General features: G+C 38.2%; 1 protein-coding gene across 2 annotated transcripts in view; it reads right to left on the bottom strand.

The window, feature by feature from the left end:
* The window catches only part of wasf1 (WASP family member 1), a 53,439-nt gene that overhangs the window by 23,474 nt on the left and 13,608 nt on the right, over window positions 1-16,357 (bottom strand). Inside the window, exons 1-3 of one of the 2 annotated variants that reach the window (XM_055149465.1) lie at window positions 5,169-5,263; window positions 4,489-4,640; window positions 3,677-3,811 (exon numbers count right to left, since the gene is read on the bottom strand). In XM_055149465.1, coding sequence (XP_055005440.1) covers window positions 3,677-3,811; window positions 4,489-4,621 — 268 coding nt within the window. In that variant the 5' untranslated portion in view covers window positions 4,622-4,640; window positions 5,169-5,263. Of the gene's footprint in view, window positions 1-3,676; window positions 3,812-4,488; window positions 4,641-5,168; window positions 5,264-16,357 lie in introns of those variants that run through there. The other variant, XM_020917628.2, reaches the window with a different exon arrangement.

The following is a 16,357-nucleotide window of genomic DNA, read 5'->3' as shown; positions in this document are numbered from 1 at the left end:
TACCATAAGGCTCATGTAATTTCTAACTGGAGCTCAACAAATGAGCTCCAATTACATCCAAACAGAACACTGGGACTTGTAATATTGTTGCCATTGCAGTGGACAGCTTTATTGAGGTTTAGCAGTGAAGCTTGGAGACATTGGGCGGACAGTATCGGCTCCACTCTGACCAACCCCCATCCTCCCCCATCTTCCTCCTATCTCCATCCGTCCGCAGCCCCTGATTTATGGAGCAACTCTGCCCGCACTCACTCTCCTCTCCTGCTCAACAACCCAAAGACACCACAATGGAAATTACCATGTGAGGGAAATGCTGCGCTAAAAGGTTATAGCGCTCATGTTGTATACTTGAGGTTTAAACATAATGGGTCCTGAGGATGTAAGGTAGAAACAAAAATGTGAATTTGTCTTACCTCTTTGAACTCAATGACTAATGCATGTTGGAGCCTTTATAAATATTTGGTGAAGTATAAAGGAAAGGTTTTAAATGATAGACTATTTCATGTTGGGTGCTTTTGATGCTTAATTGGCCGTTTTTAATGGTACCGTATGCCTGTCTGTGTGTATGACTCAAAGCTGATTTGTAAAATGTAAAATGTTATACACAGAGAATAATTTGTGTAGTAAGTTAAGTTTTAAGGTTACACTTTTACACTCTAGTTTGATCCTGGTTTGAAGCCAATTTAATCGTCATTTGGTTATAGAAAATCAGATATTAATTGATAATAAAACTAATACTGAAACTAGATACTTACTCGAGCAGGCATCGAGCAGAAAAAGTTATATTTACAGGACAGAAATGAACCTTTCGTGAATAGCTCTGAAATGATTTTGAGACCACTATGGAGCATACCTGGATGACTGAGGGATTACGCAACCATAACACCACATAGTAATATAAAAGAAAGTGCTATTATTTGATGTTAAGAATCTCATTGTATTGTCTAAAAAAAGAGTTAGAAAAAATTATTACCATGGTATCGGAATCAGTTTTGAGTATCAAGTCAATTCCTTATCGAAATCAAGAAACTCTATTCTTCTTGTGGCCTTGGTTTGGTTTATTCTTGATGTAATCCTGATTTACCTCAACTGGTCTCAATTCATGTTGATTTAACAATGAAATCCACAACTTTTGACTGTTATGATATGGGAAATGTCCAGTGCGCTCTCAATGGAAAACCTGCATTGTGGACCATTCAAAGCTGGCCCAGAATACGCTGCGGTACAATCCCTTTCCAGTCCAGTGAGTTTGCTGCAGTGCCCCTTTAGACGCACTCATCCTTCCTCCCTTCCTTCTCCTCCTGCTCTCCAGATGATCCTTATCCACATGTTCAAGGCCATAACACAGGCCTAAAGGGTAAACCGGAACAGTAAGGAAATACACTACAAAAAATATTTAGTAATGCGACTACCGGTAGTTAAGATTTTTTTAAAAAGGTCCTGAATTACACAAAATTGTCTCTTGTGACTTTTAGTCATATTAGAATGTTGTTACGTCCTCAAAAATATACTTGGAGTTTTGTTTGACTAACCCTTTATTATTAGTCTGTCTACACCCCTCAAAATCTCCCTTGAGATGTCAAGTTAACAGCTTCCTTTTACGTTTTGTTCAGTAGAGATTGGATGATTTTAGACCTGGAATTGCCAAACGATTGTAGTGAAGGTGTCTGGAGTAAAAACACAGTGGTGCACTTCCTGTATTACCACATGACTTCAAAAGGTGGAACAGAGTGTTTTGCATTTGAGAGAGAATTCAGCCTAAACATGCAGGATTTCTGTGTTAAACTTTTGTGACTGAAGCAAAACACAACTCCAGCTACGTTTGTGATGAGGAAACAACATTATAGCATAGATCTGAAAATGGTTTATTTAAATGATAAATCCCGAACAACGTAAGCGAAAGAATTGTGGTTGTCAAAACCCGCTGCTTTTCGTGCTATGCTCATCTCTCTAAATTAATATTATGGGATGTACTCATTGTATAAATTAAGCCTTATCCTCTCCACTGAGCTTCTGTATTTAGATTTCTATGTTTTGGGATTTAAGCAATTTGTTGACAGAATTATGACATTTTTGGAGCAGTTCTTTGGGTTATTTATACCATGATTAGCACATTTTATTTTCTATGCAGTCCTGCCTTTTGGAGTAAAAAATGGGATATTCTGGCAGTGCTGACTTCTGAACATGTGCACAGTATGTAAGTCTAAAATTGCATACTACAATAATAAGCCTTGTGAGCATTTGCCCTTCAACCTGAGCGGGGCTGAGCAGCTGAGACACGCACATGCTGCAAAACAGACTGCCACAATTAGATTAGACTCAATTATTTTGCCATTAGTGCAACATACACAGGGAGTGGAGCTAGGGGAAGCTACAGGATAGTGTTGTGTATTAAAGTAATGTCAGGTCAAGAGGAATTCAGGTGAAAATGAAAATGGATCTAGGAAATGATTAATTCTGCAACAAGATCCAATATTTTTGTAATCAGTGTGGTATCTTTTTCATGTTACCTTAATTTCAAACAGGCCTCACTGCAACATACAACTGTAGTGGGGAGAAGCACATACATTCAGCTGCATTGAGGGAATCCAGCTTTTTCATTTCTGATACCATTACTATGGATTTAAGCATCTGCTGATACCAGATATCAACCAACACCGGTGCAGAGACTAAAATTAGTATTTACTTCCTTAAAACAAAATTAAAATAAGACAAAACCTGATCCAAATGTGTTTAATTATCACTCAAGTAACGACAGAACACCTTTGTACAAATTGAAATTCAAACACTATAAGACTCTCTAAACCAAACACAATCTTATTATTACATCAATTTATATTAACCAGGATAAGGGCTGAACCAATATTTGGAAGATGATATCTGATACCAGTATTGAATTGGTACATCCCTAACTGCATTATCTGCATTAGAGGCATTTTACTGGGAATACTACCAGGATAGGCTGCCAGTTTTCCTGTTAATATACAAGACAAGATTATAGAAAATGACACTCTACACTTAATCTGTCAATATATGAATGGGAAATCTAAAATGAATACACTTTTCTATTATATATCAGGCTATAGTCTACTGTCAGCCACAACACTTATTCTCTCAAAACTAGTAAAAATGTACTAGCTTATAAAAAGACACCTCCTGAAAACCTGCTTGTATCCAGAGGCATTGTCATGTGGGGTACTGAATGTTTTAGTGTCTCGCAATGACAGGGAAGCCGTTAGACTAGCCGTGCCGTAAACACCCCGGTGGCTCATGGGAAATCGATACAGCGCCTCGGAGCGTGGCATTACACCTCTGTGATTCCCCTCTACTTTGACTTTGCAGACAGTTACCCTATCCTCAGTCCATACACTCCCACAGGGATTAAGCGGGCTATACCTGACAGTCCAGAGCATCATTCCGTTCTCATTGTATCGCTATGGATACAGTCCAAGCCTGGATCCAATTTCCTCCAACAAAAGGAAAAAAAGCTCAAGTGAAACTCCAGCACAATGTTTCTAATAGAGGCTGTGGTTTGTACTACAGGGATGAAAAATGACACCATCTCCTAGCTGCCTGTTCCTCTAATAACAGCCATTAACACTGGAGGGGGCAGGCATGGCGAGCTCTGTCCCCCACACACACGTAGAGTTATAAAGTGTATAGGAGATGCGCTTACATTCTTCTTCTTTGGGGTCCAGCTGTGTGACGCTGATGGAGAGGCGGTCCACACGCTCCTGGAGAGAGTTGACCCGGAACGAGAAGGAGTGGGCCTCGTTAAAAAGCTCTCCAAACAAGTCCTCTGCATATTTACCTGAAGCAAACACAACAAACAGACATGGTGCTGAGTGAGCCTTTGTGCTTTGTGTTGTGGCGAAAAAAAAAAAAGTAGAATTCAGGAAATGCAGGAATCACATGGAGTGAAAATCTGCAGAATAGTTTGAAGACAGATTACGGTGTGTGTATTTTCCGACAATTGCTAATAAGACATGAGTGTAATAGTTATTGAGATTTGAGGCTATTTTCTGTGCCATATCAGATGCTATGAAATAAAATATAATTCATGAAGCAAAACAAATTATGTTAAAATATGATGATAATGCAATAATCTTGTATATAATTAGACACTGTAGTGGTTCTTAGTGCTTTATTGTGTCAAAAGAATGAAAAGTGGATGTCATTAATTGTATTTCCAAAAAGCCAAAGGGCTGTACTACTGCTATCAAAATATTATTCTATTCTTCCATTCATCCTTGATAAAATCCACTATACATTATTGTCATTGATAATATCTCTAGAAGATGCTAACAAAAAGAAAAACAAACATTTGGCAATTTTTCAAAATGGAGATATCCGTTTTTGAACACTCAATGTGTACGTAACAGCAGCCTGCAATTTTTGTTAAGACATACTATCCCTAATGAAGAAGCTGACCCACTGTGCTAGCAGATTAAACCCCATGTGCACCATTATGTGATGGCTTTTACTGACTGAGGCTGCTGAGCTGGCGGATGACATTGGCCAGGGAGATGTTGGTCACACACTCCAGCTCATTCTTGATGTTTCTGGGCAGCACCGTGTGGCACAGGTGCCTGGGCTCAATGGTGCGCTTCACCAGAGGCATCCTTCTGCGGCCACGCTACCTGAAGAGAGACACAAAAGAGGAAAATACAATCAGTGCTGTTCTTTTAGCTTTATTTGTAAGGCTTTTGTCATGAAGCCTCTTTTTCTAGACAATGTAATTTGCATGTAGTCTTAATGAGGTATCTTAAGTAACTGAATGAACACTTGTGCTAATTGTCCAGTACATGGTCTTCATCTTGACTAATGAGAATATAACAGGCTGAGAGCAGCACGTCTGATCAGATCATTATCCTGCATTATCCTGCATTACCTTAGTAGTTAGCATGTCTTCTGGGCGAGCACTCACAAATAAACATTGAGTTATAATTAGAAGAAGCCATTTTCAATTCATGTGATTATGTTGTCTACTCTTCTCAAGCAATACACATCATAATATTTAAATACTATGACAAAAGGGCACGTCACATTTCACATTTAAGCTAACCCATGAAATAAGCAGGGTAAAAAGGTCATTTGAAGGGGTAGCTCAGGTCAGAGGTATAATTTTGCTCGATTCCAAAGAAGTGTGACATAAAATGCACCAAAACCTTTTGACATTGCCAACAGCCATGTAGCCGCATGTGTATCACGGGTCTTTTTGATCATTCACAGCTTCTTATCGCTGCTCAGCACTTTGTCTGCCCACCCGGCTATGCTAATGCTAATGCTAATGCCATTAGCGCTGCAGCGTGCATGTGTGTGAATCCTGCACTACAAGCCAAGCAAATGCTGTCATGACTACAGCCAACATAATATGCTTATTACTAAATTACACTAAATTAGAGTAAAACATTTAATTCAAAAAACAAACAAATACATTTAGTTATAATGTAATGTGGTAGCACAGGGCACAACTTTAACCTTCCATCCAGTAGACAGAAGAATAAAGTCACGACGTTATGTTGCCCCTGAGTTCACACACACTTCACCCTTATGCCCACTACAGTAATAATGTGGCTATGACAAAGAGCATCCATCATAGATATCTATAAAACCTCCTTGCAATTGTTCTGCAGCGCCAATATGAAAAAGGGAACAGCCAAATATAAGTCTGTCAAAGTAACTGCTATAAAAAAAAAAAAAAAAGCCTGAATCTTATTCTAGTTTAGCAGCAAAGTTGTTGTATGTGTTGTGCTGAAACCATTGAACCAGTAGTACAGTAAGCCTGACTCTTTAGCCTGAATTTGCTCATCATATTAACTTAAAACAAATTTTAAAAGGGTTAATAAGATTAAATTTATTTTAAAGATCCTTTATTATGTAAAATGAGTTTTTATCCATCCTCATCAAAAACATACCCACAGTTGTTTTATTTCATTCATACACACATTTGAGTAAACCTGGTTCATTAGTATGTCTACATCTCCAAAGCTCAAAATGCTCTGTTACACTTTGTGATGTCATGAAGTGGTAGTTTTCAAGTTAATAAGTTAACTTTTATATTTTGTTCACTAGAGATGAGCAATTCCAGGTCTGAAATTATTCAAATGATTCTACTGAAAGTGTATGGAGTTTAGTGGAGCACTTTCTGTATTACCACTTGATATCACAAGCTGGAACAGAGTGTTAAGTGTCTACATATTTGTGGTTTGTGTGTTAAACATGTGTAAATAAAACACCACTCCAGGTATGTTTGTGATGAGGAAACAACATGGTCAGATATCAGAAAATAGCATGACGTTGGCAAATGTAAAATATTTAATCCCGTTATTAGAGATCACAACTTGAACTGGTATACATTGTGTCTTTTTCAACACTAAATAAACGAAACACGCGAGTAAAATTGGTTATGTCATGCTGAAGTCCAGTTTAACTCCGCATGATACAAGGCCATAGAAGGTTATAATAAGGATGTGCTCCTCTGGGCTGCTGCTGTTAAAGTCTTTGAATGTGTGGTGTGGGCGATGCTGCAGTGACACAAACCTAAACACCAGGCTCACCTTTCAAATGACAGAGCTCTTTAAAGAGTCCTTTTATTTTCCTTACCGCCCACATGAAAACGCTCTAGTCCTCCTGCCTTCCAGATTAAGACCACCTCTAGACCCCGTATGTTGTCCTGACATTTTCCACAGCCCACCACTAAAAGCTACAGTATTAACCTATTCAGAGACAACCCAAGATGTATAGTAATGATAAAGACAGAAAGAAAATTAAGACGGACAAAGTAACCATATGGTGAGAATGAATTTGAGTGTGGAGGCTGGTAAACATAATTTTCTAGATCTAAATTTTAGCATGATTACTGTATGCATAATAGCTTTATTTTGCTGTCAACAGGTTACTGAGCCATCTGCTTCTTCTGAGAGTTCAAACTTCAATGCAGTTGGTTGAATCCACCTGTCACTTATGGAGCTCAACCGCAATGACCGCCCACCCCTCAGTTCCAGAAATAAATGTCTCGTTCATTTTTCCCATAGACTTTCTGAAAAAAAAAAAAAAACAAAAAAACAATAACAACAAAAAAAAACACAATAATATTAAAAGTTTAAAAGCTTGCTCAGGGATAATCAGCTATGTGTTAACTAATGAGCACTGAAACTTTATAAACTGCAAATTATAAAAACATTTATCAGAATCTTGTGTTTTAAGTGGCATTTTTGCATTTAAAACAACTGCATTATGGATATTACTTACCACGAAGCTGCCTCCATGATATCTTTGAACTCTTAAGTATTTGATTATTTTGAAAAGACTATGGGAAATATGAATGGAAAATCTTCTGAAACCATAGTGAGCGGTCACTGTTGAGCCTCATTCATAGCATGATAACAACAGGCCAAAAGGAACAGTGAGAAAACAAAAGAAGTATTTTGATAGACAAATTAAAAATGTAATGGCTTCTTCATTGGCTGAATGTCACAGGATTAGATCACAATTCGATATTATAATATTGTCCATCCCAATACAAACAGATAACAAAAGCATGTAGTCATATCCACGCACTGTACACAGGAATGACTAATTGATCTACAAGACTCCTCTTTCTCTTCAGAGGTCCTGGTCTTCCTCAACTTCCAGGAATGTGTTGTCCTCCTTCCAGTTACCTACAGCAGGCCATAAAGAGGCAGCTCAAGATCACAGTGGGACAACCTTGTCTAAAGAGAGAGATAAAAACTTATGAGAGATTAAGTTGCCACCGTAAGAATGATAGCAGATGGAGCAGATGGGGTAGAGGGGAGCAGAGGGGAAGCAGAGGTGTGCTATATAGATCAGGCCAAGAACAACCTGGGTTAAAACTTAGCAGAGCAAAGTAGACAGCCAAGGACATGCAGATGCAGCTACATCAGATATTGCTGCTATAGAAAAACCTGACAAACACTAGCACTTTCTTAGTGTTGATAATAAGTTATAGATAGGGACCCACCGATTTTGGATTTAAGTGCAGATACTGAAAAATTTGCTGGATCGAATATTGGCTTTGAAATATCGATTCGGCCAGTATTCGGTTTAGACCTATTAAATTGATGTAATCAGACTATTTGCTGGTTGTAGTCAGCCCAGAAAGTCTCATCATGTTTGAACTTTTATTTACACAAAGCTGTTCTTTGGCTCGTTGAATAAATAATGGAAAAAATAATGGAATAAAAATAGCAGCTGCATAAAGCATTTGTATCAGTTTTGTCTTATTTTATTTTTATTAAAAGAAATAAATGCTGTTCTCAGACCCTGCACTGGTGTCAGTTGATATAAGCAATCGGCAGATACTAAAAGCTACAGTATCAAAATCAGTATTGAGAATGAAAAAGCTGGATTGGTGTATTCCTAGTCATGGATATCTATATTACTTATTCAATCCCTTACAGCTAAAATCTTTTTGTATGAAAAAAAAACAACAACAAGAAAATGTCTTATCATCCTACTGAAAAATAAAATGATAATCCAATGGTTTAAACCTCTACAATCTTCATAAATATGGCTACATAATGCTCCAGATGCGTTAAAATGCCTGTGAACAGAATCCTAGATGCTAGGAAGAATCAAATCAAAAATCCTGCAGTCATGTATTTATGTCATTTATGAATGGAATAAATAACAAGAATATTTGGTGCTATTTAGTCCCATGTAGCCTCCATCATTTGACTGCTCTTAGTCTGTGACCACACCAGAGCTCAGACAGTTGCCGAACCTGCCTCTGACAGTGAGGGCTTTATATTCACAGCTACGGCAAGATTACATTTGACAGCCCAGCTCCAGTGAGAATAGTACAGCCTTTCCTCTAGAGGCCCCATAAAACAACTCAACTAAAATCATGTTCAGAAGAAACAGAGATGATAGCAGAATAACAAGACACTAGACAGATGCCTGCCAACTTGAGAGACTGGTACAAAAGTTTTGTACAAAAATCAATTCATAATCTGAATAATTGTCATATTTGTCAAAGCCCTTTTGGCACCATGCTGATCTGAACAAAAGCTTTCCTGAGCTGGAAGCGTAGGGGGCTGTTTAGGACGCCCTGGTGATTTGCCCTGACAACAATTTCTGGTGATTCAGCACAAAGGCCTGCTCTATAAAAGAAAAGGTTTCAGTGACACAATTGACAGAAGAAATGGGAGGAAAATTACACTTTTCCATTTGCAGGTTTGTGAATAAGGAAGCTGTCTGCGTCTTGATTTTTCTATTATGTTTCCAACTGTGCTATAAAAATGCAAGAAAGAAGAATCACTTACTACAGCGAACATCAAATCGTCAGGGTGTGAAAAATACCTGCAAAGTCCACTTCTTGTTCAAGAATTGGTCTACACATCTAGTCTTTTGAATAGCTAGACTCTTTTTGCAAGCCCTTTCCTACTTTATAGCCCATTCATCTTGGGTGGTGCTTCCCACTGTCACCTATCGCCATGGTAACGGCTGTGCTGCGATGTCATTGGTCACTGTGCCATATCCCGAGAGACGGACAGACCCGAAGGGGGGAAGGTCGCAGTGATGAGTCAAGAAGACAAGTCTGTGGCAATTGACCAGTGATTACAAAATGAGGTATATGTAATTCCATTGTGTGTTACATAGAAAGGGGTGGGGACTGACACGTGGCAGGGGTACACGGGGGCCTCCACTGGTGCGCCTCACTGCACCCGGGACAATATGCCAAACTGCTGGCTTTAATGAATCCTAATGGGGCATTTACTCACTCGTACGGCAGCACAATGAAGCTGCTAAGCCCTCACTACACAGCAGGTCAAGGGCCTATTATGCTGAGGGCCAAATCACTTGATACAGCATCTTCTGGTAGGAATGCACACAGTTATCTAACAGATAGCTTTACTGTGTACTAACTAAAAGGGAGGAAACAACAAAATTGTACTTTCAAGGGATAAAATCTGAATGTGTCTTAGCACTATAAAAGGTTCTATCTAGGTTCTATCAGTTTTTGTCAAAATTCTTGTTCCTCAATACTTTCTATACATTTCAAGATTTTGTATATGAGCATAAACCCATTTTCAGATTCTACTGTGTTCTATGAGTAGTAAGAACTTTAAAAGGTGCACTATGTAACTTTTCTGGTGAAGAGTCCACCATCTACCTTCAATCAATACCCACAGTCAGATATATTGTTGCATCAATTGAAACTGTTGGATATCATACAGTTATTAATTACAGATCTTTTTATTGCTAAAAAATTCCTTAAAAACATGTATTCTAAACATAGACTGTATAAAAAAGTGGACTAATCGAGTGTGACGTCACCCATAGCATTCAGCTCCACTCAAATGAGGCTCATGATGCCAAGGTTACAGGAGCAAATCTGAGCCAGGATCTATGTTATAAATAGGATTTTTTTGATGGCCAAAATAGCCAAAAAAAAATCCAGGATCATGTAGAGTGGGTTAATACGAACATTTTAAGACCAAAATGACAAGCCTCACAGCAGCAGTTACAGAGAGAGGGGCGACAAGATCCTAATGTAAGTCAACTGGAGCCAGAGTCAGAAGGAGTCAGAAGGAGCCGGAAGAGCCTCCTGGCGAACTTCCTATATGGCACGCGGCAGCTACTGCGTTAGCTGTGTCCACTCATATATACAGTCTATGATTCTAAATGTGAGTGGGTTGCCTCCAAACAGATCTAACTTGGCCTTGTGGTGTCAGCTTCTTGTCTCCATGGAGACAGATATGTTTAATGCATACTGTGGAACATTCCATGCAATGCTATAATATCTCCATAGAAACAAGCAGGTGGCAGACCCTCCACCAGAAAAGTTATGATGTGCACTTTTAAAGTTCTGACTACTCACAGAACATCTCAGAACAACTCAGAATGCAGATTGAATTCTAATTAGTACTGAATATCTACATTTGCCTGTGTCATCTGTGAATTTGTAAGACCTTGATACAACTTTTTCTGTCCATATCCTAAAGACATGCATCCAATATTATTCACTGCCTCGTTGTAAGAAATAAGAAAAACTAGAAGCAGCGAATACAGCTTACAACACAATGAGAATCGGTTTTAGCAACACCGAGACTTCATCATTAGGTAATGTAAAATTCATAGCCTAAGCCTCCACCGCGAGCCAAGGTGATTCTCCCAAAGCAGCACCACTAAACACAGTCCCGTCTGCAAAATGCGGTTAATGCAACTAAACAGCATACGTCTGGTGCTCAAAAACAATGGAAGAGTAGCTGCAGTGAAAGTCTGAAATAATGAGGCAATCTGTCAGTGGAGAAAATCCCATTAAATTGGACTTATTCTGTTGGACGTAAACAAACAGCTGCAAACATAAAAAACAGTGAAAAATCAGTGAAGTTGGCAGAACGTGGTGCCCAATAGAAACACAAGACAACATAGGTGCAAAGCTTTCCAGCAGCCGGTTCAAATCAGAAGAGTACAGATATATGCAGGAAAGAACAGCTAATGGGGCTCTCAACGGACAAGAGACAAACAAGAGAAAAGGACACTCAAGACCTTTCCAAGATGGCTGCCGCTAGTGTGTTTTGACCTCTCCTTTGTAAAGGATTATTCAAAGTTCATAGATTTATTTAAAAGCTAAAATAATTTGTGTTGGCATGGAGATATAAGGCAGAATTCATAAAAAGCTATTTGTACCAAAAAACTTAATCTTCCTTGCAATCCCACACTGTATAGATAGATAGATAGATATAGACGGACATAGCTAACCCACTAGTCTTCATATTCCAAATAGGAAGTGAGCATGAGCGCGGTTCCAGCTCCATCAACTATGGTTCCAAATGACTTTACATTGAAAAACTGTCCCCCTCTCTGTATCTGCTGCAGTGAGTCTTGCCATTTTGGTCTTAAAATGTTTGTAGTAATCTGCTCTACATGATCCTGGTGTTTTTGTTTAGTTATTTTGTCCTCAAATAAAATCCTATTATGGAACTCGGCTCAAAATTCACTCCTATAACTGCTAGCGTCGTGAGCGTCACTTGACTGGAGCTGAACGCTATGGGTGATGTTACACTCCCTTAGACCACTTCTGAAATTAGAAATAGTACTTGTTACTTGTTAAAAAAAATACACCAAAACAAAAAAGCTTCATAATGAAAAACATCTGTGAACTTTAAGTGTGACTGCATAAAAATATAAGACCAAAATAGGTATATAACAGCAAGACAAAAGATCTTATGATCAAAGCCTAATATGCAAATAGGGCAACTTCACACAATACAAAACACTATCTCCAATCCACTCGACACAAGTGCTTTACGCATGTGTGTCTCCGCCAATTAAAATTCAGCATGCACCCCTTCTGCACTGAGCTGACACCTTGAGGGTCCACACTGACTGCACTTACATACCCCCCAATGTGAAGTCAAAATACTCCACAAAAACGAGATGAGACAGGATGCAGCGCACACAGCACAAGTTATGTGTAGGTGGGAGATGGTGCATTGGATGTTGTCTATTATAACTGTTAACTGCTGAAAAAGGCTGCAGAAGAGCTGATTGAAAAGATAGAGAAAAAAACTTCCAGCGTAATCAGTGAAGTAACAAAAGGTACAAAATGATTTTCTGCTCTTTTGTGATACATTTACTCTCACTTTTTGAATCCTCATTTGTAATCGGTTTTATTGATTACATATAGGCCTGTCACGATAACAAATTTTGACTACAGAGATAATAAATGACAATACTGAAACTACTTTATACCACTTACACAAAAGGATATTCCCAGTATATTTTTTTTATGTATACAGCATCATTAAAAGGCCTGAGCTGCAACAAATAAACAGCAGAAGGATCCAATAATAATTAGTCTCTATTAAATAGACTCAAATCTTATAATGGTATGGAAAAATGGCTAAAATCTCCCCACTATTGCAAAAAAAATGTAAACACAATAAATATTCCCAAATATTGTTCCAGTTTTGATGTATAAGTAGGTATAGTAATTATCTTGACAGGCTTTATTACATCCATCAAGAGTAGAGAGTACAGAATGAACAACTGAGTTTGAAAACTTTTTGTAGGGTGCTTTTGTAATTAATGAAAAAGGTAATGTAATGCCTGAAAGTACTCTAATTATATAGCATAATAATTTTCATCAAAGTATTATAGTTATGGTCTGCAGCTTGTCATGAATAGCTGTAGTGTGTGAATCCAGGCAACCATTTAGCAGTGTAGTGTCCTGGCTCTCCCCCTTGGACGGCTGTGTGGATCACTCTCATCCTGGCACATATGAGCTCAGATGGATCTCAGGCAGAAACATGGCACTGGTCCATTCTGGGGCTCCCTCTGTCACCTGTACATAGCCGCATGGCAACCGTGATCACAGGAGCCACTTTAGAGAACATACATAGCAATCAAGAGGGCTCATTCATGGCGCTGGACAAAACTAGTGAATGATGTGAAAGCTACATTCTGAAGTCCATTCAAAGAGAAAGCACAAGGTTGTTGAGAGCTATGACAAAAGTAACAAGTCGTTTTTCATATTTGATAAAAGAACTAAAGTATAATTGTTCATTGTACGTGACTAAACACACAATTAGAAGATGCTGTTTACACATTTCTTGGTTGAAATCTACTAAAACAGCAGTGTCAAAAATTGCCAAATTTTTATGGCTTCTGCTAAACTGGACCAAGTGATCATAGGCAGTACTTTTTACTAAAGATTTAAGTGATTTTACCACTATAACCTGAATAACATCACATTGCACTGTGACAGAGACCTAAAATGAATGTTCCAAGCCTACAGAGTACAGAGGTAAAGCGGCTCAGAACCAATGTGAATGACTCACAGTACTGACCCTGGTCTGTGGCCCTTTGCTTTGAATGTTTCAATATGTGACCTGCAGTGAAAAAAGTTCGGACACTGCTCTAAAACATGTGTATGGAACAGCACAGGAAATGGAGAGTACTAAAAGGTGCACTAACAAGTGGAGAATGTGCCACATGCTCGTCTTCATGGATATGTAACTGCTTTTACATAAAATGTTTCACAGTATGGCATTAAACTTATCTTTCTAAATGGTCACAAGATGAGTTTAATGCCATATGATCTAACATTCCACTTAAGTAACATCTTCACAGAGACAAAGGTGGCTGACTCACCACCAGAAAAGTTTCCTAGTGCATCTTTAAACTAACCAAATACCTGGAACTTATTTTTAATCACTGTGTGTTTAAGCACAAAGAACATTTCTATTTGCTTGGCCGTTTGCAGTAGTAATTCAGATGCATGTTTTCTTTCAAAGCAGTCATTCACACGCATTTTAATTTCCTCTCACAAAAATAAGACTTCAACAGTGGTGCAGTGTTTACCATGGAGTGTACAGGCTGTGAATGATCAATGATGAGCTTTATCCTCAGCCTGTGGTCAAACATAGGCCACATTGTATTCCTTTACGCAGATTAGATTATGTTAGACATCTTTCAAAGCAACACACTTTATATGCACGCTCAATCCTCAGCCTAAGTCAATGGACATCTGCGTGCTGACATGAATGAGCTGAATGTGTGATGAACAAACAGAATTGAAAAACTTTATATCTGCTGAGTGCACACAAACGCGTCCATAAATAATGTAACGCCTGACACTCAATAATACATGTCAGCATGCTAGCTCTGTACACCCGGGCTTGTTTGGCCAATGAGAGGAATTTCACTATAACAGCTGCCCAGCCGTGGAGATGTAAAGGACCTGCTCCCTAGTGGGACTACCCTGCATCCCCAGTTCACCCAGCCCGGCCTATGCAATGGTGCCCAAAGCAAGAATAGAATATAGCTCCTTCTGCTTCCTCACACCCATAATGTCCACATAGCAGGCAGGTTTTATGGGGGGAAGATGGAGACGCATTAAATGACTGCTGCTGCATCTAGTTCAGTTTTCTACTTCTGTACAACATCGTGAAAATATTATTGTGATTGTAAAACCTGTTTAGTGGTTTTAAATTAGGTGCAAATGCTTTTGGTTCCTCATGTGGATCAAAGCCCATATTTACGCCTGTCACGATAATAACAATTTATCGTTTAATTTACAGTATGATAGATGGAACACTATATTTTGGGAGTAAGTATTTATTGTGAGTACTTTTTCTTTTTACTAGTGGTGGACTTTAATTTTGCAGTACTACAATGAGCTGTACAAGAAATTATGAACTTTTACGATTCATTATAGATACAAACTAACTTAAGAGTTGCGTTCTATTATTTACTAGTATTTATTGCAGCTCATATTTTTTTTTTACCATTTTGTAAGTTTAGAGTACTTTTTGGGGTATAATTCTGCTTTATGGTTTGGGTTCAATATTATCGTTTATTGTCTACATTTACTGCAATATATCACACTTGAAAAAACACAAAAATATCACTAAGAGTTAACATTTATTCATTTATATATTTACACTATAGCCATAAAGCTAACAAATATAAAAATATTATGACAAATTATGAGTCAAAGTATAATGTGAAATGTTTGATGCCGCTTTGAGGTCATGTGCAAAGTAAAATTAGGTTTGTAGTCTACGCAAGACAACTTGACAGATGACTACTGAAACAATTAGGTCTACACACATTCTAATCCTGTTTGTGTTTGCTGAAAATGTTTCAAGCTTTTGGACAAGCATGGCTGTTCACTGCTTTCGGAACATGTACAACAAAAATAATGGAGAGATAAGCGAAGAAAAACAGAGGGTGCTTGAGGCATATTCCAAAATTTGAGAACACGAAGGCCAGTGGCTATGTTGATGCAGTAACAAAAAGGCCAGGTTTAAAATACAGAGAAAAACATGGCAGGAAGGTGTAAAGTACAGGTACCTTCATAGTGACAGAGTATGAGTGCAACGATTTGTAGTCTCCCTTTGATCGGATGGTGCTAAATGTCCCAGAAGTGAACATGTCAAAAGCAATCACATTTTGCAAGATGTGTAAAGCATGAATCATCTGAAGCGCCCTCACCCAGCTCATATTGGAAAAAAAAAATTACTTGAGAATAATGCACAATGTCATTTTCACTTGGTATTCTTTGTATTATATGGTTTTGATTCTATTAACGAGTTCATTTAAAAAGTAAAAATCCAGTATGGCTGTCAAAACAAAAACAAAAAAATGATACCCAGATAATAAATACTAAAACTAGACAAACGCTTGAAAAAATATCAATACTGAAAACACTAATAGGTTGCCTGACCGGCCAGTCTCTTCTACATTCTCTTTGAATCCAGAAGAGACTGGAATCAAACCACAGAACATGGAAAAACCTCTGTCCAAACTTGAGACGATCCAACTGCAACAGCTAATATGTAGCACGTGTTTGTCAAATGCAGAAGACCTCTCCTCTTGAAAA

The sequence above is a fragment of the Boleophthalmus pectinirostris genome, unplaced genomic scaffold (assembly GCF_026225935.1).
Source record: "Boleophthalmus pectinirostris isolate CB_2022bp ecotype Guang Dong unplaced genomic scaffold, ASM2622593v1 HiC_scaffold_13, whole genome shotgun sequence".
In the NCBI taxonomy this organism is placed as follows: Eukaryota; Metazoa; Chordata; class Actinopteri; order Gobiiformes; family Gobiidae; genus Boleophthalmus; species Boleophthalmus pectinirostris.
Note: the sequence above shows the minus strand (reverse complement) of the source record. Positions and strands in the feature narration are given on the sequence as shown.